The 26,026-nt window shown below is 43.6% G+C and overlaps 1 protein-coding gene across 2 annotated transcripts in view; it reads right to left on the reverse strand.

Moving 5' to 3' along the window:
- Nucleotides 1-5,094: 5,094 nt before the first annotated feature.
- rgp1 (GP1 homolog, RAB6A GEF complex partner 1) overlaps nucleotides 5,095-26,026 on the reverse strand; it is a 35,079-nt gene continuing 14,147 nt past the window's right edge. Inside the window, exons 5-8 of one of the 2 annotated variants that reach the window (XM_038790753.1) lie at nucleotides 21,550-21,690; nucleotides 19,884-20,011; nucleotides 15,823-16,000; nucleotides 5,095-6,549 (exon numbers count right to left, since the gene is read on the reverse strand). In XM_038790753.1, coding sequence (XP_038646681.1) covers nucleotides 6,326-6,549; nucleotides 15,823-16,000; nucleotides 19,884-20,011; nucleotides 21,550-21,690 — 671 coding nt within the window. In that variant the 3' untranslated portion in view covers nucleotides 5,095-6,325. Of the gene's footprint in view, nucleotides 6,550-15,822; nucleotides 16,001-19,883; nucleotides 20,012-21,549; nucleotides 21,697-26,026 lie in introns of both variants that reach the window. The other variant, XM_038790752.1, reaches the window with a different exon arrangement.

The raw sequence follows: 26,026 nt of genomic DNA on the forward strand, positions 1-26,026 counted from the left end.
TAAAGGTAAACTTGCAGGTTGAGTCCGTAATTAAGAAAGCAAATGTAATGTTGTCATTTATCTCAAGAGGCTTGGAATATAAAAGCAGGGATGTACTTCTGAGGCTTTATAAAGCACTAGTTAGGCCCCATTTAGAATACTGTGAGCAATTTTGGGCCCCATACCTCAGGAAGGACATACTGGCACTGGAGCGGGTCCAGCGGAGATTCACACGGATGATCCCAGGAATGGTAGGCCTAACATACGATGAACGTCTGAGGATCGTGGGATTATATTCATTGGAGTTTAGGAGGTTGAGGGGAGATCTAATAGAAACGTACAAGATAATGAATGGCTTGGATAGGATGGACGTAGGGAAGTTGTTTCCATTAGCAGGGGAGACTAGGACGCGGGGCACAGCCTTAGAATAAAAGGGAGTCACTTTAGAACAGAGATGAGGAGAAATTTCTTCAGCCAGAGAGTGGTAGGTCTGTGGAATTCATTGCCACAGAGGGCGGTGGAGGCCGGGACATTGAGTGTCTTTAAGACAGAAATTGATAAATTCTTGATTTCTCGAGGAATTAAGGGCTATGGGGAGAGAGCGGGTAAATGGAGTTGAAATCAACCATGATTGAATGGTGGAGTGGACTCGATGGGCCGAATGGCCTTACTTCCACTCCTATGTCTTATGGTCTAACTGCAACATCTAGCTGAGAAGCAGGATCCATGTTTCTACAATGTGCTGTAGACTATCTGGCTCACCAACCACAAATTCTGCTGCTCCTATCCAGACAGCTAATGGAAATGAACAAATTGATAAGATGGGTTGTAATAGAAAGGTGGCGTGAGCACCTCATTTAGCTCCTCATCAGACACTCCCACTTTTCAGCAGATTCTCTGTGTCACATTGAGCAGTTGCCCAAAAAAGTCTGTCTCTTCTTCCTTCCACTGAAGAGGCAATAAAGGAAATCAAATCAACCAAACAAGGCACATCCCCTGGCCCACACAGTGTTCCAGTGGGGATTTGGATGTTGAGTAATACAGAGCTTGCTAACAAGCCTCCAGCTATCTTCAGGAATATCTGTAGGTCAGGAAAACGTTCCACAGAACCTCAAGGATGCCAACATGTTCAGCATCTGGAAACAGAAAGAATCCAAAAATGTATGTGGCATCTACCAAGGAAATAAGACTTCTCTCAATCGTACAATTAGTTCTTAAAAAGAACCTATTAAACGTTCTACGAGACAGCCCCAAAGATGGATTGGCCATGCTAAATTGTCCCTTAGGGTGGGGTTGCAGGAATGGGGTGGGTAATTGGGCCTCGGTAGTCTCTGCAGACTTGATGGGCCGAATGGCCTCCTTCTGCACTGTAGGGATTCTATGGTTCTATGAAGGCATGGTTGGATCCCTCCAATGCCTTTTTGGCAACCAGTGCGTTGCCAATCGGCACCGGAGTCACCAATAATGTTGCTCTTTTTAATGAGTGGAATACTATCTCACCAATCAGCACCAATAATATTGCCAAATTAACTAGATATGCAGTTATTAATGATAATATTGCTTTTCAGAGTCGCCAGGTATCAAATGACACCACCACAAGGCTTTACCGGATATCGATCAAAGACCAAACAACCAGTTAGTCAGTTCAAGTTTATTTACGAACAAGGATTACTTCGACATACAACATAAAGCACAACAAGTTAAACTACACCTAACAACTACAATAACCGACACTTAACTTCAGGGCAACCGGTTCTTTGCAGATGAACAAGGCCTTTGTTCGGATCTTGCATGGCTGGGTAGAAGAAGTGGTTTTGTTTCTGCTGTGCTCATCCGTCTGGCAGCGATCGTTGTCTTGAACTTGATTTCTGGTCGTAATGGTACACTTGGTTTTAGGCGTAGGCCGGGGCCAAGAGAGACCGAACAAATGGCTGTCTCTTTTTAATCCCTCTGAGATTTTGCACTCTTTGGGGCGGTCCTTAGCTTTGGACCCAATAATTCGACAGGCTTCGATCACTGCCTTCGATTTTGGCCAATAAAGGCACGGGTGCCTTGATGGCTGGGCGTGTCCTGAGTGGTCATTGACCTTGGCTGTTTGAGCTTTCTTAGCAAAGGGAGTGGTGCCGGTTAGTCTGCATCTGTATCGGTTACCTGACTACAGTCCTTTTGTTCTGGGGAAATGGGCCATTAGAATGCAAACGCGCGGGGGTTTCGATCGCATCTAGCTATCTGGGTTGCAAATACACACACAAGCTCTGAGTATGACTGAGTCCTGGGTTGGCCATAATTCCCATGGTCCTTTGCAGGTGGCCATCTGAGATGGCTACAATCCGTCCTCTTGATCCTGAACGCGAAGCGTGGTGGATCACACTGTTGATCCCTCATCCGTCCTTGGTGTGCCAGTTACCCTTGGTCAAGGACAGGTTCTACACTGCTCTGTCCTATGTTTTGGAGCATTTACCTAAGTTTTATTAACACATCATACACTCATAATTTCTAAGGGGTCGCTATAAAACATTTAACTGTTACACATTTAACTTACTCACACAAGGGAATATCTAACTATCACTATCTAAGCTACTCTCATGCTGCTGGCAAATATAAAAGGAACTTATAAACAATACAAAATTTTTAAACCAACGGCAGCATCACATTTCTACTTAACTTATCAACGTTACATAGAACATAGAACAGTACAGCACAGAACAGGCCCTTCGGCCCTCGATGTTGTGCCGAGCCATGATCACCCTACTCAAACCCACGTATCCACCCTATACCCGTAACCCAACAACCTCCCCTTAACCTTACTTTTATTAGGACACTACGGGCAATTTAGCATGGCCAATCCACCTAACCCGCACATCTTTGGACTGTGGGAGGAAACCGGAGCACCCGGAGGAAACCCACGCACACAGGGGGAGGACGTGCAGACTCCACACAGACAGTGACCCAAGCCGGGAATCGAACCTGGGACCCTGGAGCTGTGAAGTATTTATGCTAACCACCATGGTACCCTGCTGCCCCAGGGCAGAGTACAAGTACAAGTACAGAGTACAATCTTTATTTTTTCGGTGAAAGGAGCCCATTCAACCCATTAAGTCTGCACTGACCCTCTGAAATAGCACCCTACACAAGTCCACTGCCCCATCCAACCTCCCCTAGCGTGCATATCCCTGGACACTAAGGAGCAATTTAGCATGGTCAATCCACCTAACCTGCAAACTGGACTGCATGAGGAAACCGGAGCACCCGGAGGAAACCCACACAGACACGTGGAGAATGTACAAACTCCACACAGTAACTGAACCCAGGTTTCTGGTGCTGTGATGCAGCAGTGCTAACCATTGTGCTACCCTGCCTCAGAGAACTGCTCTGTAGTGATGTGCAGCATTGGAGGATATACAGTCATAAGAATAACCAGTCCTGTTTCAGTTGAGATGGATGAAGAGTTATGAATATTTGTTGGCCATACTATCATTGACAGTCGAGTTATTTACAGTGAAGCCTACACCTTGCTTGTGCGTTTCCACTGTACTCTCCACCACCAGATGAACACATGTTTTCTTTCAGCAATCTTCTCTTAGCTTCCCTACAAGAGACCGGACTCGCAATGTCAATGTTCATCAAGTTCTATGTCCCACTTAGCCCTGGTGTTCCAACTCTCAAGAGTTGGTATTTTCTTTTTGTTTGTTTTCCTGCTCTGTTCATTTTTTGAGCAGAAACTGTAAGTACCCATTGAAGCAGATGGACCAGAGAGAATCCGCATCTAATCAGGAGCAGTCGTAATTATTCCATGCTGTGTTAATACTTCGCAGCAGTATCATTGGATTCCACGACCTGACCAGTTTGGGGGGGGGGGGACAATTTGATGTCGGCAATAACTGCTGGCCTAACCAGCCATGCTCAAATGCTACGAACGAATAAAAAAAGTGAAACTAATTTAATGGTATTTGATTCAGCCAATTTAAATTCTGCAGGTGATTTCAGAAAACGGGCTCATGTTCAATTTGATAGTAGTCTTTGTCTCATGCTCAATCCAGAGTTCAGATTCAAGCTTTACATGCAGTTCATCTGCTTCTATCATTGATCCCTTTTCCCATCTCAGTATCTATTCTTCTGTAGACTTATTTTTTTTCCAATATATTAGCTTGGATTGAGGATTGCTTAACAGATAGAAGTAAATAAATCATTTTCAGTTTGGTAGTATGTAATTAGTGGGATGCCATTTATTTATGGCGCTATTTATAATCTATATCAATGATTTAAATGAGGGGTCGGAGTTTGTGCATGACAAAAAGCTAAGTGAGAATGTAAGATGCAAGGAGGACACAAAAAGGTTGCAAAAGAATGTAGGCAGTTTAAATGAGTGTGCAAGATGGCAGATGAGTATAATGTGGGGCAATATTTCCACTTGAATTATCTCCTTTGGCAGAAAGACAGATAGAATATTCTTTTTAATAAGAATAATAATCTTTATTGTCACAAGTAGGCTTACATTAACACTGCAATGAAGTTACTGTGAAAAGCCCCTTGTCGCCACATTCCGGCGCCAGTTCGGGTACACTGAGGGAGAATTCTACCGAACAGCACGTCTTCCAGGAGTTAAAAGGTGAGAGATTGCAGGAGTTAAAAGGTGAGAGATTATCAAATGCTGGTATGGTTTTTAACGTACAATTAACCATATGTGACTATTAATGTAACAAGTTTTAAATTTTTACAGTTTGATGACAAAACATTTGGTTTGCCTAGAATATGATTTTAACAAATTAATCAGAAATGTTTTATTCTTTAGCTATTGCACAATATCTGGAAAACAGCAAATATTGAAGCATTCACCATTGTGATTAAAGCTCTTTTTCAATTTTAAATACAACATACTGTTCGTGAGTAAATATGCTGAGGGAGTTCTTGGGAGTCATTTTATGCAATAAATAGACTATTTCCCACATGGAAAGTCCAGAGTTGTGTGTGGCCTCCATGCTGAGATTCCAACTGAGTTTATGCTTCCACAACGGAAGGGCACTAAAAGCAAGTAGATTTGAAATGGGGCCAGATGCCCGAACAATTAACTATACAGCCATGTACAAGTTAGAATAAATGCTTGCTTGTGACAAATTTGGAGACAAAAATTGGATTTTAATTAAACAGTCACAATTAATAGAAAATTAGGTGATAAAATAAGCTGCAAGAAATTTTAAATCTGACATGTGCAGTCGTTGGCCTTCACCAGGTATCAGGGTTGAGTGATCAACAATGCAGACAAAAATAAATGGTTAATTTTCTAATCCCATTTCAAATTAAGACTACATCATATTAAATGTAACATTCATATAAAATAGAGACATTTCACAGAAATGTATCCCTCCTGGAAATTATTTGTGAAAGAGACAAAGATATATAATTTGATGACCTTTATGTTTCAAAAAAAGCAAAAATGATCACGCTTCTGTAACAAGAGGTTGGTCAGCAAAAGGCAAGTGGCTTTAGTTTCCGCCTATCGATCATTCCTCCTGGCAACACTTTTGGATTCAACAATGGCCAAGTATCCAAACAATAATAAGTAAAATATAGTGACATGCAGATACTGTGAATCTTCCAGGAATACACAAAACAAATACTTGTTTTGATGGTTTAAGATATTTAATGCCATTTTGATTAACAAGAATTATTTATTGGTGTGTTCCAATACAATTAATAAAGTATACTTTTAATACAAAATGTTAAATTCTCAAGAACAGCAAGAAGGTGTTAAAAGTTATGTACATGTAAACTAGAATGAGTACTGATGTAAAGTTGTAGTACTTTCTATTAATGGGCTTCAAACTGGTGACATGAAAATCCATAACCGAATGGAAAGTACATTTCAATTATATTTTTTATTCGTACTTACCCATTATCTGCAAAAGCCATAAACCGCTTAGTATGTGCAAAATACTTCTCAATACAAAATCTACAGATCAACCAGTTTTCAACTTAAGGAATTTTTGAAATTGACAGAAGAAAATATGGAAGGTTAGTTTGTTTCTCCCCTGACCTCTTTCAAAGTAGTTATTAAAAGAATATTTAGTCACCATAAATCCTGCTTTTCACTTTTTTGCCCCCAAATAATGATACTGCTCACTTCTACAGAATAATATTCTGGTATCTCACATTGTGAAATATTCTAGTGACCCCTGTTTGCAGTACAAAACCTGATGTGCTTGGAGCATCTATGGCAATGTTAATCCTTGCTTTTCTATTTGTTATTGTTGTAATATTGCTGGCTATTAAATCCAGACCTTTTTAAATTCAGCCATTGAAAATTTTTCAAAGTACTTTTCCTTAACTGAAGAGAAAAAAATCAAGTTCAAATACTGATGGAATTAGAAGATGCAAACTGTGACACATAAGATGCAAGCACAAGATTAGTTGGAAGCACCTTCATGGGTAGATCCCAGCTGAATGTGTCCACATCTATTTTTCCAGCCCCAGTCCAAGTAATTATCTCCGACTGGTTCTCAAGTACAGTAGGCGGTTCCACTGGTTCACGAGCTGTGACAAACTCAAAATGTAAGCGCCACCTTAAAGACACTGAAAATAAAAAGCAAGCGTTAAAGATTTCAATACATGTAACAAACCTATGACTTAAAATCATACAAAATGCAAGGATTTTTTAAAATCTGAAATATTAAGATTACTTGCTACAGTGCATCAGTTTAAACAATTATATTTCTTGTATGTAGTCACTTCAGGCTTCTCAATCATTCCTCTTTCCTGAAGATGACACTCAATAACAACCGACCATCACAATAACTCACGATGTACAACATAAATGTGGCAAAATGCCTAGTGTATTTTACATGACGGAGGGAGGGAGGAAACCAAAAGAGAAATTCAGACATCAAACAAGGCTTGGAGAAGGAAATACAGGTGATAACAAGTCAAAAATCTAGGCTCTCTTCACTCAACCCCACCACCTTCCTTCAAAAGTCTCTTCAGAAGAATTTCAAGAGGTCTGTGATGTTGACGATTTTGCCACTGGGAAAACACACAAATCTGCAGATTTAGATGAGAGCAGGGATAATAAACTGGGATAATAAATAAAAAATAATAATAAATAGGGAGCTATTAAAAGGTCAATGAAGATGGTATCATAGCTGAACAAGGCTTAGGATTTGAGATGGTGTTGTGCAGATACGTTGGAGTTTATGTTTGGTGGAGTTTATGTTTGGTGGAGTTTAGAAAGCTAGGTTAGTCAAGAGTTATTACTCCCGACTATCTTCCAGTGACTACTCTTGGAAATAAGCAAGTATTGATGTCAAGAGATGGTAGTATTTCATTCAGAATATGAAGGTACGATGTGATCAAATATTTCTGATCACTCAACATTTTTCTTTCACAGAATATGGCATCGCTGGCTAGGCCAGTATTTATTGCCCGTTCCTAATTGTCCTCGAGAAGATGGTGGTGAGCAGCTTCTTAAACCACTGAAGTCCACATGATGTGGATACACCAACAGCACTGATGGGAATTTTGACACAGCAACAGTAAAGGAATAGCGTATACTTCAAAGTCAGGATGGTTTGTGGCTTGGACGGGAACTTGAAGGTGGTGGTGTTCTTGTCCAGTTCAGTTTCTGGTCAAAGATAACCCCAGGATGTTAATGGTGAGGGATTCAGCGATGGCAATGCCTCTGAATATCATGGGGAGATGGTTGGATTCCCCCTTGTTGGAGATGATCGTTGCCTGACATTGGAGGGTTTTGAACCTACAATGATAACATGCAAGTATACGCTACACATACCAGTACATTAAAAGACAGATGTCTATTTCACAACACAAGCTGTCCCAAAGCACTTTACAGATAATGAACTACTTTGGAAGTACTGTCATTGGAAAATTGCTATAAATTAAAATGTGGCAGCATGGTAGCACACGTGGCTAGCACTGTGGCTTCACAGCGCCAGGGTCCCAGGTTCGATTCCCTGATGGGTCACTGTCTTGTGCGGAATTTGCACGTTCTCCCGTGTCTGCGTGGGTTTCCTCCGGGTGCTGCGTTTTCCTCCCAAAGTCCAAAGACCTGCAGGTTAGGTGGATTGGCCATGCTAAATTGCCCTTAGTGACCAAAAAGGTTAAGAGGGGTTATTGGGTGGGTGCAGACTCGATGAGCCGAATGGCCTCCTTCTGCACTGTATGTTCTATGTTCCAATTTACACATAGCAAGCTCTGACCAATAGCAATGTGATAAATGACCAGACTATCTGTTTTGGTGATGTTGCTCGAGGAATAGATATTGGCGACGACACCAGGGATAGCACTTTGAAATTGTGCCAAGGCACTATGCCTTACTGAGAGGCCAGACATGGTTTAACATCTCATTTGAAAGACAGCATTTCCAACTGTGCAGCACTCTCTCAATACTGTACCAGAGTATCAACCTTGATTTATGTAATCAAGTCCTGCAGCAGGACCTGAACCCACAACCTTCTGACTCAGAGACAAGAATGCTACCAGCTGAACCAGTCAAGGGAAGATAATGCATTTGCTCACAAAAGGACACCGTTTCTCCAAGTTTGCCTCGTGTAAAATTAAACAATACACATCAGAATAGTTACAAGTTCAATCATGGTTTGTTTTGAATGATCTGATCTCAATCAGGACAGAAATATAGGTGCTACAATTAACCGCATTGCCCTGGTTCACATACCAACGGGCAGACTGTGGGAGGATAAGGGGAATAGTGTCAATTCTTGGGCGGGATTCTCCGACCCCCTGGGAGGTCGGAGAATCGCCTGGGGCCGGCGTCAATGCCGCCCCCACCGTGTCCCGAATTCTCCGCCCCCCGAGATTTGGCAGGGGCGGGAATCGCGTCGTGCCTGTCGGCGGGCCCCCTGCACCGTTCGGCGGGCTCCCCGCGGCGGTCGGCTGGCCCCCCGATTAGCCGAAGTCCCGCCACTGACAGGACTCTCCCGCCGGCGTGGATTAAACCACCTACCTGACCGGCGGGATTGGCGGCGCGGGTGGGCTCCAGGGTCCTGGGGGTGGAGGGCGCCGGGCGATCTGACCCCGGGGGGGGTGCCCCCACGGTGGCCTGGCCCGCGATCGGGGCCCAACAATCGGCGGGCGGGCCTTTGCCGTGGGGGCACTCTTTTTCTTCCGCCTTCGCCATGGCTGACGCGGAAGAGACCCCCTCCCCTGCACTTGCGGCGGTATGACGTCAGCAGCCGCTGATGCTCCGGCGCATGCGCAGACTTACGCTGGCCGGCGAAGTCCTTTCGGCCCCAGCTGGCGTGGCGCCAATGGCCGTTCACGCCAGCCGGCGGAGTGTGAACCACTTTGGCGCAGGCCTAGCCCCTCAATGGGAGGGCTTGGCCCCTAAAGTTGCGGAGAATTCCGCACCTTTGGGGCGGCCCGACGCCGGAGTGGTTCACACCACTCCAACACGCTGGAATCCCCCGCCCCGCCGGGTAGGGGAGAATCCCGGCCCTTGTTTTTGATCACTAATGAACAAGCTCCACAAAAGAGGAGAGTGAAAATCAGAATCTGAACACGCATCCACTTCTTCGCACATGGAATTTCTACTTGGATAAGTGATTTCGTCCTGCAGGCTCACAGTGATCATGCCAGTATGAATCAGCATTACCCTCCAAAGGGAAGAAAATTGGGAAGTGGAACATGTATTTGAAATCTTATGCAGTACTCAATTTGCAAGATCCAGGATAGAGCTTTATAGAAACATGGAATGGTTACATGTTTGTGTCAATTCTCTGCAAGAGCAACTCACCTCCCCCCACCCTTTCCAGTAGCCGTGCAAATATTTTCACTTCTGATAATTATCCAATTCTCTTCCGAAAGCCACAAATGAATCTGCTTCACCACACTGCCCGACAGTGCATACTGAATCCTCACCACGTATTGTTTTGAAAAAAGTTTTTCTTTCTATCACCATTGCTTCTTTTCCTAGTTACCTTTAATTGATGTCGTCTGGTTCTTGACCTTTCTGCTAATGGGAACAGTTTCTCCCTATCTATTCTGTCAACTCTCCTATTGATTTTAAATATCTCTATCAAGTCTCCTTTTAATCTTCTTAAGAACAATTCCAGCTTCTCGAATCTATCCATGTAGCTGAGGCTATTCATCCTTGGAACCATTCTTGTGAATCTTTTTGCACCTGCTCTAATGCCTTCATATGCATCCTAAAGTACGGTTAGATCATAAGACATAAGAGCAGAATTAGGCCTTTCGGCCCATCGAGTCTGCTCCACCATTCAATCATGGCTGATATGTTTCTCATACCCATTCACCTGTCTTCTCACCATGTCCCCTGATCCTTTTATTCACCAGGAACCTATCTACCTCTGTCTTAAAGACACTCTAATTTGGCCTCCACAGCCTTTTGTGGCAAAGAGTTCCACAGATTCACCACCCTCTGGCTGAATAAATTCCTCATCATCACTGTTTTAAAGAATCATCCATTCAGTCTGAGTCTGTGCCCTCAGGTTTTAGTTTCTCCTACTGGTGGAAAGATCCTCTCCACATTCATTCTACCTTCGCCTCTCAGTATCCTGTAAGTTTCAATGAGATTCCCCCCTCATCCTTATAAACTCCATAGAGTACTAACCCAGAGTCCTCAACCGCTCCTTGTATGACAAGTCCTTCATTCCAGGGATCATTCTTGTGAACCTCCTCTGGACCCTTTCCAAGGCAGATTCTTGCTTAGATACTTGGACATAATACTGCTGTTGAGGCTGAACTGGGATTTTTTACAGGCTTAACATACTTCCTGCTGTACTCCGTTCTTCATCTCTTGATCTTGCCTGAACACCTCCTGGCCAGAAATATTTAGTACCAAGCCCTATCCTTTTTTGAATCAGGAATTTTTTATGATTTTGTCTTTACCTGTCACAGCCTCACCGATTACTTCTCCTGTGGTTTTATTCGGCAGTTTCACCCACACTTCCTCTCTGTCATCAATTGGTTTTAATATCCTAATTTTTTCCCGCATCCTCTTAATTTTATTGAATCTTTCCCTGTCATCAGGTTCTTATTTCCTGATACTGCAAGTAATTCTCCTAATCTAACTTCAGGTCTAACGTTTCTATTGCCTGATACCCCCTCTATAATGTAATCTCTAACTTCTGGTCTAATATCTTTATTCCTTAAAGCCCCTTCTACAATGTAGTTAACCCTCTAAACTTCATTCCTTTTTCTAGTAACTTTCTTGCGATGCATCGGGCACTAGGACCCTGGTGGAGCTGTGCCGTATCAATTTCAACCGGTTAGTTTCAAAGTAATTGCCTGCACAGAGCTCTGACTGCTTGGGAGTAAAACTTCTCTTTGTGTTTATGCGAAGACCAATTTAGTGCTGAGCATACTAAGTTGCTGCCTCATAATATTGATCACATTTCTTGCCTGCCATTTATAACTTCTAATTGATGTGAAACTATTTTATTTATTTATTTATTTTAGCAGCCAAGACTATGCCAAGTTGCAACTAATCATTTATAAATCCTAATTTATACATTTTGATTTCACTTTTGTTTACTTCCTGAGAATTATGTGCTAATTAACTCCCACAATGTTAATCATTATTACTAAGTTTCTAAAGAACGTTCAAATACTTACCTCATTTTAAATCTCACTTTAATACCTCCCAAAACACAACATTTTACAAAACTAGGAACACCAAAGGATATCACAAATTCTTATTAAACGGACTCATTCATTCATTGGAAATCTCCATTCAAACAAAAGGAATTCAAATCATTATACTTTCATTCATCTCAACCAACCGAACTACACAAGTTTGTCTCTGGTTCCCCCTAGTGGCCATTCATCTCCTAATTCTTTGTTTCATTCAAACAAACCATATCTTCCAACAATAGATGTTAACGTAGCCAATTATATTTGTATGGAATTGAACTGTCCGCAAAAATTCCATCAGCGGTCTTTTACTGAACTGTTCTGCGACTTCACATCAACCCAATAAAGACCTTAACCGAATTAAAGTGCAATTTAATATTACCAATTTTAGCCAATTCGAATTGGACGGAATTGAACTGTCCCCAAACATTTCATCAGCGGTCGTTACTGAACTGTTTCTGCGACATCCCATCAACCCGATAAAGACCTTAACCGAATTAAAGTGTCATTTAATAGAACCAATTTTTAATTTTCTACTCACATGCAACTGACGGACCAGGCAACATTCCATCAGTCACCAACTGAATTGTTACCTCATTCCAACCCTCAGCCGTACCTGCATTGACTGAAATCAATTTTTCTAATCCACCAGACTGACCTTTGATTTCGTCGAGACGATCTTACCTGATCAAATGCGAGTGATTAGACTGTTAGCAGAATACGAGAGACAGGAAAATCGATATGGCGCATTTTATCTACTCATACCGTGGGCCCATTTCCTTTTTCCCCTTCCGAGAGCAGTCCAATTCTGATTTCGCAGATGAGAGGCGAGCATCTGGAGAAATCCAGGGTTTCGGCACCAAATGTTAATTCCTGATTCCTTGTTGCCAGTCTGGACTCAATAAAATCTGAGATGGATTAGCAGGTATCAATTATTGTTTTATTCCCACCAGCTTGCAAGGCTGACTCACTCGTGGGACATTAGAACACAGCTGTCTTCTAGAGTTCCCAAAAGTTAGTGAGAGCTAAGACAAAGAAATCACAGCACATATTGATTGAATCACATCAAGATTCGCATACAAGCTTCCCATAGGCCAATGTATACACCTTCTGACCTGGCCATATATCCTGATTGGCTCACTTCACATTTTCCCAATCCTGGCCTCTTGTTACCCAGCATCCTTTTCACTATTCTCTCCACGAGGCAAAGCTCCCCTCCCCCTTCCTAGCCATGCTGTGCTCATCCCTTTGTTCTCTGTCTGTGAACTCATTACCCTCAGGGTCCTACTGTCCATCATATTCGTTTGTTCACTTCCTCACCATCACCACAATATCATATTCCCATGTGAGTATCTGTGCCTGCAGCTCACCAACCTGATTTATCATAAGCAAAGTAAATGTTATTTAGACCGTATTATATTCCCTCTTACTCTGACCCCACCTCATACTTAGTGCGATCTCTCCGAATTCCCACTCCTTGCTAATATTTCCTGGCTCCCCTCCTCCTACCAAGTTAGTTTAAACTCTCTGCAATAGACAACCACCGATTTGTCCCGGGGAAAATGGATGGCGGGTTTCAAGCGTGGCGGAGGGCGGGGGTGGGAAGGATGGGCAACTTATACCTAGAAAGGAGCTTCGCGAACATGAGGGCGCTGGAGGAGAAGTTCAGGCTGGTGAGGGGGAAATGATCATCGGTACTTGCAGGTGCGGGATTTCGTACGTAGACAGGTCCCGTCCTTTCCACGCCTTCCACCAAGGGGGATCCAGGACAGGGTAATTTCCAGGGGTGAGGTAGGAGAGGGGAGAGTCTCAGATATTTATAAGGAGCTTATGGGAGCGGAGGACACAGGGACCGAGGAACTGAAACTTAAGTGGGAGGAGGAGCTTGGTGGGGAGTTATGGGAGGTGTATGGGCAGACGCTCTGAGGAGGGTAAATGCAACCGCAACATGTGCCAGGCTCGGTCTGATTCAGTTCAAGGTGGTTCACCGGGCCACATGACGGTGGCCCGGATGAGCAAATTCTTTGGGCTGGAAGACAAGTTTGCTAGATGTGGGGGAGGACCAGCGAACCATGTCCACATGTTCTGGGCATGTCCAAAACTCAGGGGATACTGGCAGGGATTTGTGGACGTCATATCCCGGGTACTGAAAACAAGGGTGGCGATGAGTCCAGAGGTGGCGATTTTTGGGGTGTCGGAAGACCCGGGAGTACAGGAGGGGACAGAGGCCGACGTTGTGGCCTTTGCTTCCCTGATAGCCCGGCGACGAATACTGTTGGCCTGGAGGGACTCAAAGCCCCCAAAGACCGAAGTATGACTGTTGGACATGGCAAGCTTTCTCGGCTTGGAAAAAAATCAAGTTTGCCTTACGGGGATCACCCGGAGGTGGCAACCATTCATCGACTTCTTCGCGGGGAACTAATCGTCAGCAGGGGATGGCGGGGGGGTAAGAGTAGTGTGGAGTAGGGAGGATGAATAGGTGGGTCTATTTGTGAGAGTGGTACTGTTATTTGCACTATGTTTTTGTAATTGGTATCTGCACGCTAATATTGTTACTGTTTACAATGCCGAAAATACCTCAATAAAATTGTCTGTTAAAAGAAAAACTCTCTGCAATAGGACGAGTGAATCATCCCACAGGATACTGTCCCATCTTTATTCAGGTGACACCAGTCTGCCCTGTACAGATCTCAACGCCACCAGAATAGGTCCCAATGTCCCAGAAATCTAAAACCCTCCTTCCTGCGCCTCGCAGTTAGCTCTACCACCCTATTTCTATATTCACTAGTATGTGATACGGAGAGTAATTTGGCAATTACTACCTTCAACCTGTTAGTTTCTTTCCTATCTCGCTAAACTGTGCCTGCAGGACCTTATCCTTTTTTCTAACTATCTATTGGAACAGATGTGGATCACGAGGCTGACTGTTCACCTTCTCCCTCAGTGTTCTGCAACCACTCAAGGGTGACACTGACACCTAGCAGGCAACATACCATCCTGGATTCACGTCTACAGCTACAGAAACACCAATCTGACAATCAAATCCCCTATCACTGTTGATTTTGCAAACTTCCTCCTGCTTCCCCCTGTACAACCAGGCTATCCATGGTACCATGGACTTTGCTTTGGCTGCAGAAGAACCATCACTCTCAGAATTGAATACTACAAACTGCCCGCATATCTTAAAGCTGTGGAATAACCACATCTACGACCTCATGCTATACACAAAACTCTCAACCTCACGCAAATGAGTGATGCCAGGTTCTGCTCATGCACCGAAACCATAGCTCAAGCAGCTGTAGCTGATGACACTTCCTTGTCCAGAGCACATGAATGCACGTGGAATTCCCACATGGAAAGGGGCGTGCACTCCACAGGTCTGAGCTGTCTCTCCAGGCTTCTTTTTATTCGGGACTACTGAACTTACTACTTAAGTAACCAAAGATTCATCAGCTACTCACCTTATCATTTTGTCTTATAGGGAGGGAAGATTTTAATTTCCTGAAGATGTCAGAACCTTTTAGTGTAACTACCCCTCGGTATATAATTTTAATTTCATCCCTTAGATCGGATTAATTGCGAGCAGCACGGTGGCTAGCACTGCTGCCTCACGGCGCTGAGGACCTGGGTTCGATCCAGGCCCCAGGTCACTGTCCGTGTGAAGTTCGCACATTCTCCCAGTGTTTACCTGGGTCTCATCCCTACAACCCAAAGATATGCAGGCTAGGTGGATTGACCATGATAATTTGTTCCTTAATTGGGAAAGAATTTGGATACTCTTTTTTTTTAAAAATCTGATTAACTGATTCATTTAGTTGGTTAAAATTGTAAATAAGTTTTTAACAATTGGGTTTAATATTATGATGCTGAGGATCTAATGACAATCATTGCAGTTGGCTCATCATGGTGAGTCGGTGATTGCCGATGACATTGCACTGGATTAATGTTATTTAATTATGCAGTTGTAATAAGCCCTAGTAACTTGCATTTCAAGGGACCAGAAACCAAAATTTACTGAAGCATCTACTTACTGTTTGAAGGGATAAGACCGGCTGTGTGAGCAAGAGCTATCGTGGTTACTTGCTAACTTGCAATGCTCCTGATGAACATGACTATTTGATTTCTTTTTCAGCAGAGAAATTTAGGTTTCCTTAAATACACAAAATACTATAATATATATACCGTATAACCACATAAATAAAATAAATGATACACACTTACCTACACTGGTGATGAAACTAGGTGTGGCGCTAAGTGGAATAGGTAAACTGAAGTGAGTCTTGGCAGTGTGCAAACATGACTCCTGGTGTCGAGCATGCGTACTAAGGGAAAGAGGTTGCCTTGGTTTTCTCTGGTACTCCTCCTGTACATGCTCCTCAGTTTGTAAAGACACTGAGAACTGCAAATAAGAATACTGGCACTCAAATTAGTAGCTAAAACTAAACTCAAATAATTGTTTAAATTTTAATTCCCATCGTTAATGACTATGTTCCACATTGAAAACTGACAAATAAGTTTTATTTATCAAGCCACGACTGCAGAAGCAATACTTGAGCCTAGCGCCCACATTTGTGGAAATTAAGCCCTGTAGTCACATATATTATTTAACTGGAAACAATTACTATTTCATGTTGAAAATTAGAAGGCATCAGCAAGGACAAAAAAAAACAAGCGTCATCCTGTAGATGTGTCAGAAACTAAAGTAGTGAAAGACACATTTGTGCAGAAATTTCTCTCCCGATTCTATCTCCCAATTCAGCGGTGTCTGACATTTCCATGCAAAATATTCTATCATGCTGTGGAATCTGTCCACATTCATGGGAAGCACAGCTTCATGCTTTTAACTCGCAGCATCTTTCCAACTAAAGAACTACATAAATTTATCCTGGAGATACAAATCCTACGTGAGGCACTGTGTCAGGGGTGCTGACATTTCATGAGTATCTTTAGCAAGTGACTGAATACTCCGAGTTCTGGCAATGGAGGCATGACAGTGGATCTCAAACCCACCTTCAGCAAACATAGAACATAGAACATAGAACAGTACAGCACAGAACAGGCCCTTCGGCCCTCGATGTTGTGCCGAGCAATGATCACCCTACTTAAACCCACATACCCGTAACCCAACAATCCCCCCATTAACCTTACACTACGGGCAATTTAGCATGGCCAATCCACCTAACCCGCACATCTTTGGACTGTGGGAGGAAACCGGAGCACCCGGAGGAAACCCACGCACACACAGGGAGGACGTGCAGACTCCACACAGACAGTGACCCAGCCGGGAATCGAACCTGGGACCCTGGAGCTGTGAAGCATTGATGCTAACCACCATGCTACCGTGAGGCCCCCATCTCTGGACATATTTCAAAAAAGAGCATTGGGCAATAATGAGAAACAAAGGGGACTAACAAAGACTAATAATTTTTTCTTCTCTCCTCCTTCTTTGTCCCAGGAGCGCTAATGCAAATTGTAATCAACCCGTTTTTACCTTCAGGACACCCTCCATCACGTTGTGTGGCACTACCACTGTGCTAAATGGGAAAGATTTTGAACAGGTCTAGGAATGCAAAACTAGGCATCCATGAGGTGCTGTGGGCCATCAGCAGCAACAGAATTGTACTCGACCACAATCTGTAGCCTCTTGCCCTGGCATATCCCCCACTCTACCATTACCACCAAGTCAGGGGATCAACTTTAGGTCAATGAAGAGTGCAGGAGGGCATGCCAGGAGCAGCACCAGGCATACCTAAAAAGGAGGTGTCAACCTGGTGAAGCTACAACACAGGATTATTTGTGTGCAAAAGAGAAGCAGCATGCGATAGACAGAACAAAGCGATTCCACAACCAAAAGATCGCATCTAAGTTCTGCAGTCTGTCCACATCCAGCCATGAATGGTGGTGGACGATTAAACAACTCACTGCAGGAGGAGGCTCCACAAATATCCCCATCCTCAATGATGCAAGAGCCCAGCACACCTTTGCAAAAGACAAGCCTGAAGCCTGCGCAACAACCTTCAGTCATAAGTGTCGAGTGAATAATCCATCTCAGCCATCTCCGGAGGTCCCCAGTCTCACAGATGCCAGTCTTCAGCCAATTGAATTCCCTCCACATGATATCAAGAAATGGCTGAAGGCACTGGATACTGCAAAGGGTATGGGCCCTGGCAACAGTACTGAAGACTTACAGAACTAACCAAATCCCTAGCCAAGTCGGCCCAGTACAGTTACAACACTAGCACCTACTCAACGATCTGGAAAATTGCTCAGACATATCCGGTCCACAAAAAAAACAAGACAAATCCAACACAGCCAATTACCGTCCCATCAGTCAACTCTCAATCATCAGAATCGTGATGGAAAGTGACAGTGCTATCATGTGGCATTTAATCAGCAATAACCTGCTCATTAACAATAAGTTTGAGTTCCACCAGGGCCACCCTGCTCCTGGCCTCATTACAGCCTTGATCCAAACATGGACAAAAGAGCTGAACTCTAGAGGGGAGGTGGGAGTGAGTGCCCTTGACATCAAGGCAGTATTTGACCGTGACATCAAGGAGCCCAGCAAAGGTGTAGTCAATGAGAATCAGGGGGGAAACCTCTCCACTGGTTGAGTCATTCCTAACATAAAGGAAGGTAATTGTAATTGATGGAGATCAATCATCTCAGACCAAGTCATTGCTGCAGGAGCTCCTCAGGATAGTGCCCTAGGCCCAACCATCTTCAGCTCCTTAATCAGCGACCTTCCCTCCATCATAGGTGAGAAGTATATGTGGATGATTGCACAATGTTGAGCACCATGTGTCTCCTCAGCTACTCAAGTTGTCAGTGCCCTTTTACAGCAAGACCTAGACAATGTCAAGGCTTGGGCTGACATATGGCAAGTAACATTCATGCCACACAAGTGTCAGGCAGTGACCATCTCTAACATGCTCGGGTTTCCTCCAGGTGCTCTGGTTTGCTCCCACAGTCCAAAGGCGAATAAGCTAGGTGGATTAGCCATGATAAATTGCCCCTTAGTGTCCAAAATGATTTGGTGGGGCTACGGGAATAGGTCACGGTGCCAGCCTGGGTGGATGCTCCTTCGGATGGATGTTCCTTCGGAGGGTCGGTGCAGACTGGATGGGCCGAATGGCCTCCTTTTGCACTGTAGGAATTCTATGATCAGAGAATCTAACCATTGCCCCTTGACATTTAATGGTTTACATTGCTGAATCATTAAATATTCTTGATTAATAAGGGGATATGGGGTTATGGGAAGAAGGCAGGAGAACGAGGATGAGAAACATATTGAATGGAAGAGTAGACTCAATGGGCCGATGGCCTAATTCTGCTCCTACATCTTATGGTCTTATTAACTATCAACATCCAGGGCGTTATCATTGACCAGACACTAAACTGGACCAGTGATATAAATACCACAGCTCCAAGGGCAGGTCAGAGACTTGGAGTTCTGCAGTGAGTAACTCATCTCCCGACTCTCCAAAGCCTGTCCGCCATCTACAAGCACAAGTCAAAATGTGTGACGGAATGCTCTCCATTTACCTGTGCGCGTCTAGCTCCAGCAACACTCAAGAAACTGGATACCATCCAGGACAAAGCAATTTGATTGCTTGACACACCATCCACCCCAGTATTCACTTCCCCCACCAACGACGCTCAGTGACAGCAGTTTGCACAATCTACAAGATGCAGTGCAACAACTCATCAAGGCTCATTTGACAGCACTTTCCAAATCCATGACCAAAAAAGACAAGGCATGGGAACACCACCACCTGCAAGTTTCCCTCAAAGTCACACACTATCCTAACTTAGAAATATATTGCCATTCCTTCACTGTTTCTGGGTGAAAATCCTGGAATGCCTTTACTAACAGCACTGGGGAAGTACCTACAATACGAGCTGCAGCAGTTCAAGAAAGAAGCACATCCCCACCTTCTGAAAGGCAATTAGGAACGGGTAATAAATGATGGCCTAGCCAGTGGTGCACACGTCCCATGAACGCAATAAAAAGTTAACTCCCCATCTCGCGCTAATGCAATCAAATCCCCATTCTCCTGCCATCTCCCCATAACCGCATCATTAGTACAGACCAGGAATCAAATGCCTTTGTGTAACTGGCCAGTAAATAGCTCTGAAACAAACATACTTGAATTTTTATTAGCTGTTTTAGCCTCACTCTCGGCAACAAGACAATTATCAAAATAGTTTTACAATGATGGATCACAAATCTGCAGTATACAGTTAAATTACCAAGCCTAGCAAGTACAAAATATACTGACCTGCAAACATGGAATATCTCCTTCGGAGAAATCAAATGTGCCGATTACATCCTCTCCAATTTTATAGATGGTTTTGAAGATGCTAAATTTTCCAACCTTCCCACGGATATTAGTAATGTTATACAAATCTAAATGGAATATCAAAACAATATTAATCAAAGTATTTTTTAAGCAGAAGCACAATATTATTATAATAATTCATGTGGATTCTGAAATCTTGTTCATTTAATATTGCTTCACGCATGTTTGGTCAATACAAAGACCCATGGTCTCCCCATCCCTTTTCAAGTTCTGTAGAATGTATATTTAGAGTATTAAAAAATATAGTTTGTCCCACAGTTCAGTGCTTAACAGACCAACTGCATCTCCCCAACTGCATGATAATTATAATTTTTTTAAAAATTGATTCATGGTATGTGGGCAATGTTAAGGCCATTATTTATTGCTCATCTTTAATTGGAGTCGAGAAAGTGGTGCCCCTTCTTCTTGAATACAACTGAGTGGATTTTTAGGGCATTTCAGAGAGGGCAGAAAAAGTCAAATTGTTGTGAGTCTGGAGTGACATATGGGCCAGCCTGGGTAGGGATTCCCTTACCAAAAGAACATTACTTAGATTTTAGAACAAGCCAGTATTTTCATGACCACTGTCAATGATTCTAGTTCTTTATTCCTGATTTTATTTGATTAAAACAAAATTCCCCAGCTGTCGTGGTGGGATTTGAACTCCGACCTCGGGACCATTAGCCCAGGCATTTAGATTAAGAATTAAGTAAATAACCACTACATATTTGTTCCCAAATATTAGAGTAAACTAATATGGAACATATACGTTAATTCATAGAAATTAAAAGACCAATAGTAAACATGCTAACAGAAGTTTTATCACTAATAATTTCTAACAGAGTAATTTTCTTAACACAGTATGTGCTTTTATGAAAATTTGTTGGATAAAAACAAAAAAAAAAACCCACTAAAAATACTTAGAAGATCTAGCAGTATCCTTGGAGAGAAACAGAGTTAATGTGTCAGGTCAAAGTAACCTTCCATCTAAACAATTTATTGATTTATTATTATTTATAATTGACGGCTAATTTATTTTTCCATCAGTCTAGGGCAATTATTTTTGACTGTTCTATGATGCAGTCACTAAGAAGACCAGACACCCTGGCAATACAAGAAAACTAAAAGTTATGGTTAGATTTCTAAAGTACTTCAGGTTGGTAACTCTACTGATATTACACCTGTTCCTTCATTGAGCCAGGCTTAGAACTCAAGGCAAATCTCTTGATGTTGTTTTTGGTACTGTTGAAGCCACAAGAAAAATAATGTTCAAGATAGAATCAGTTTAAAGTGGAATCACTTTTAGCAAACTTTAAAATTAAAAAGTTGAGCAGAGCAAAATTATCTTTACAAGTTATTTTCTGAACTTCAAAAGACGTACATTGTCTGGATTGTGACAACTAATTGAAGGGTATTCAGCATAAAAACAAGACATTTTTTAGACCATTACAGCCACCTTTTCCTTTCTTATCTTGGTTAAACCACTCTCAATTTAAATCAACAATTTCATCAATAAGTTGCAGAAGCTCTACATATGAAGGGTATAAGAGCACCTGCAAGAAATCATAGTCTCGATCTAATGCTGGTTTCATTATTAAATACTCACGAAGACTACGGCGAGATGTGCTGCTCATCAGCATTTCTGTTGCCAAGTCTACTAATCTAGTGTCTTTTTTAATGTTCTCATCTTCATCCAAAAATGGGTTTGTAGGTGCGACAGCTTCATCTGGAGGAAACTGGTAATCTTCTAACCCTCATGTGAAAGAAATTACATTTTACTACAATGCAAAGTATATTGATGAATGAAATCTAGTTACTTATACAGTCACGTCACAGAATCAGAAAGAATCACAAAATTGTTACGGCGCATAATTAGGCCCATTGTGTCTGTACCGGCTCTCCAAACAAGCATTATGGCTTAATGCCAATCCTCTGCATTTTCCCCATACCCCTGCATACTGTTCCTCTTCAAATAATCATCCAATGCCCTAGAGTGCCTCAATTGAACCTACCTCCATCATACTTCCAGGAACCGCATTCCAGATCCAAACTCGTTGTGTGAAAAAGCTTCTTCTCACATCACATTTATATCACATCCACAAACAAGTTTTCACTTTTACTTCCATCTGAAAACTGGGCAGTACCAGATTAGTCACCCGACTGGCACAATGTCTGAAGTCCAAATTGGGAGTATCCAAAGTGGGCAATATCCAAATATACTCAATAAACTAGACAGCAGCCAGGACAAAGCATCTGCTCAATTGGCACCCCTTCCACAAACATTCACTCTTTCCACCACAGTAGCAGCAGTTTGTACCATCTATAAGATGCACCATAGGTAGTCACCAAGGCTCCTTAGGCAGCACTTTCCAAATCCACAACTGCTACGATTTAGAGAAGTCACGGAACAAGGAAGGGAAAGAAATGGGGTGGGGGGGGGGACAAATGCACCGAAGCGAAACAAGGGAGACAGACAGAATGGAGGAAAACTACAAGAGACCAGTTTGCTGGCAAATTAATCCTTGAACCACAATGTACATAAACCACTGTAAATACATGTTTTGGCCAAAGCTGGCAATGTAAAGTCTGCAAGAGAAGTATTTTTGTGAAGGGGGGCATTGTTACAGCAATCAGTTGGAACTTCTTCTTTTGTTGACATATGTGTTGGTCTTGTTTAGCCATGTGAAATTGTGATATAAAATATTAAAAGCTAAAAAAAAACATTTTCAATAAAAATGTACATCATTTATAATTGTGTTGGGATGGTAACATACATCTATACCGTATTTCTTTCTCAATTTGATTGGTTTGGCAAGGTAATGATTAATGAAATGAGTGTAGGAATTTCATCCATATTGGATTATACGTATTGGGTGAAGAATTAAAAACGTGGGTTTAGAGTGCGTCTGACTGCTGAAGTCATGCTTTTAAAAAGAATATTGGGTTGAAAGACAACAAAGCTTTCAGTAGCTTGAGGTGCAATTAATCACCATCAAAGTTTAGGCTAATGTAATTTTATTTTGATTAAGGGGATTCCCTGGGGAGTTCGTTTTCAGCTTGGTGGGATGATGTCATTTCTGGGTGGGGGCTAAGGTATCAGGCATTTTGAGAGAGTATTTTCAGTTCAGTTCTGATCTGGCTGAAGGTATGCACAGTGAAACAGTTCTGCTCTCTCTAAAAGTTAGTCAAAAGAGATTGACTATATTTAAAGCAGTGCAGACTTGTCGGAGGACAAGAGGGAGCTGAAACAAGCCAGTTCAAACAGCTTTTGAACACATTCAATCAGAGTTTCTGCAGGGGTTCGGACCAGAGTCAGATCCATTCTGTAAAGCAGTATTGAGATATCTTTTTCCCAAAGAGTAACTCTGCAACCATTGGTATTTAAGGGTGGTTTAAGAGCTGAGATTGTCTATTTTCTTGTTTAACTGGGAATAAAGATAGCAAGTAAGAGTATTGTAGTCACTGTGCTGAGTAGTATTGTTTAAGGGGTGATTGCAAGCTACTTTCAGGTGTGATGTTAAAGATTTTAATGTGTCCCTATTTCTTTGCGCAAACACTCCTGGGGTGAAGAATTCTTTCTTCACAGTCTTACAAAATATTGGGGTTTCTGTCAGTACTCTAGCCACTGTTGGGCTTTGATCTGGGATGGTAATACTAAGAATGGGGGGAAATCCTGGATTGTCAAAGGACCATCCCTACAGAAACCTAGATTAGAACCTATCGGGCTGCATCACAGCCTGGTATGGCAACTGCTCGACCCAGGACCGCAAGAAACTTCAGAGAGTGGTGAACACCGCCCACTCCATCACACGACCTGCCTCCCATCCACTGACTCCATCTACACCTGCCGCTGCCTGGGGAAAGCGGGCTGCATAATCAAAGATTTTTTGAAATGTTTTTTAATTGTGTTTTTATATTTTATATCCAACAAATTACAAATTATTAGAAAAAAAAGCCACGCAAAAATTAACATGTATATTTACAGGTAAGCATCTTCATAATAACAACTGTGGCCGCCCCCTTTAGCCGGCATACATATTTTACATTCCCCAATATGGCCGAGGCACATGTTTATAGGCATTTATTTACAGTTTGGTTTTGGGCCCTAGCTAGCCATCAAACCCCCATAATGAACCCGTAGCCCTCCCCCCCACCCCCCTCCCCGGCTACCTTCCCCCGATTCCCGTCCATTTTCCCCTGATTCTTGGCCACCCGACTATTCTTCCTCTTGTTCGTTGGCCACAAACAGGTCCCGGAACAATTGCATGAATGGCTCCCACGTTCTGTGGAAGCCGTCGTCTGACCCTCGGATGGCGAATTTGATTTTCTCCATTTGGAGAGATTCCGAGAGGTCGGACAGCCAGTCTGCAGCTCTGGGCGGTGCTGCTGACCGCCAGCCAAACAGGATTCTACGGCGGGCGATCAGGGAGGCAAAGGCAAGGGCGTCCGCCTTCCTCCCCAGAAATAGATCTGGCTGGTCTGAAACCCCAAAGACCGCCACTATTGGGCATGGCTCCACCCTCACCCCCACCACTTTGGACATAGCCTCGAAGAAGGCTGTCCAGTATTCCACAAGTCTGGGGCAAGACTAGAACAAGTGGGCATGGTTGGCCGGGCTTCTTTGGCACCGTTCACATCTGTCCTCCACTTCCGGGAAGAACCTACTCATGCGATTTCTTGTTAAGTGGTCTCTATGTACCACTTTTAGTTGCGTCAGGCTGAGCCTTGCGCACGTGGAGGTGGAGTTGGCCCTATGCAGTGCTTCGCTCCAGAGTCCCCACCCTATCTCAATCCCCAGGTCGTCCTCCCATTTCATTCTTGTTGCGTCCAGTACGGTGTCGTCCCTTTCTACCAGTGGGTCATACATGTCGCTACAGTTCCCTTTCTCTAGGATACTTGCGTCCAGCAGGTCCTCCAGTAGTGTCTGTCATGACGGTTGTGGGTACGTCCTTGTCTCCTTTCGTAGGAAGTTTTTGAGCTGCAGGTACCGTAGCTCGTTCCCCCCCGGCTAGCCAAAATTTCTCTGTCAGTTCGTCCAGTGTTGGATCCTGTCATCCGTGTATAGGTCCCTGACTGTCAGTGTCCCCCCGTCCTGCCTCCACCTTTCGAAGGTGGCGTCAGTCAGTGCTGGTGTGAACCTATGGTTGTTGCAGATGGGAGCCTTGTCCGACATTTTGGTCAGGCCAAATTGCTGCCGCAGTTGGTTCCAGGATTGGAGGGTGGCTGTCACCACTGGGCTGCTGGAGTGCTTTTTAGGTGGGGATGGGAGTGCTGCCGTGGCGAGGGCCCGGATGGAGGTCCCCATGCAGGAGGCCTCCTCCGCACGCACCCACTCGGCTTCTGGCTCCTGGATCCATCCCCTTACTCGCTCGGCTGTTGCCACCCAGTGGTAGAATTGTAGATTCGGGAGGGCTAGCCCCCCCCCTGGATTTTGTTTTTTGTAGGACCTTCTTTGGGATCCTAGCATTTTTACCCCCCATACGAACGCTATGATAAGTTTGTCCAGCACTTTGAAAAAGGCCTTGGGGATGTAGATCGGAATGGATCTAAACAGGAAGAGGAACTTGGGCAGTACGTTCATTTTGATCGTCTGGACTCTCCCCGCGAGGGAGAGTGGGAGTGTGTTTCATCTTTGCAGGTCCTTTTTTACTTCCTCCGTCAGGCTGGTGAGGTTCCATTTGTGGATCCCATTCCAGTCATGGGCTATTTGGATCCCCAGGTAGCGGAATTTGTGTCGGGCTTGTTTGAATGGCAGCCCCTTTAGTGCTGCCCCCCCCCCCACTTGCGGGTGTACTGGGAAGATCCCGCTTTTGCTCATGTTGAGTTTGTAGCCCGAGAAGGCTCCAAACTCTTTCAGGAGCACAATGATTCCGTCCATGCTGCTTTGTGGGTCCGAGATGTAGAGGAGCAGATCATCTGCATAGAGTGAGACTCTGTGCTCTCTGCCTCCCCTTCGGATCCCCCTCCAATTTTTTGCTGCCCTGAGCGCGATTGCTAGCAGTTCGATTGCTAGTGCGAACAGCAGCGGGGACAGTAGGCATCCTTGTCTGGTGCCCCTGTGCAGCTGGAAGTATTGGGAGTTG

Source organism: Scyliorhinus canicula, chromosome 3 (assembly GCF_902713615.1).
Source record: "Scyliorhinus canicula chromosome 3, sScyCan1.1, whole genome shotgun sequence".
NCBI classification, from domain to species: Eukaryota; Metazoa; Chordata; class Chondrichthyes; order Carcharhiniformes; family Scyliorhinidae; genus Scyliorhinus; species Scyliorhinus canicula.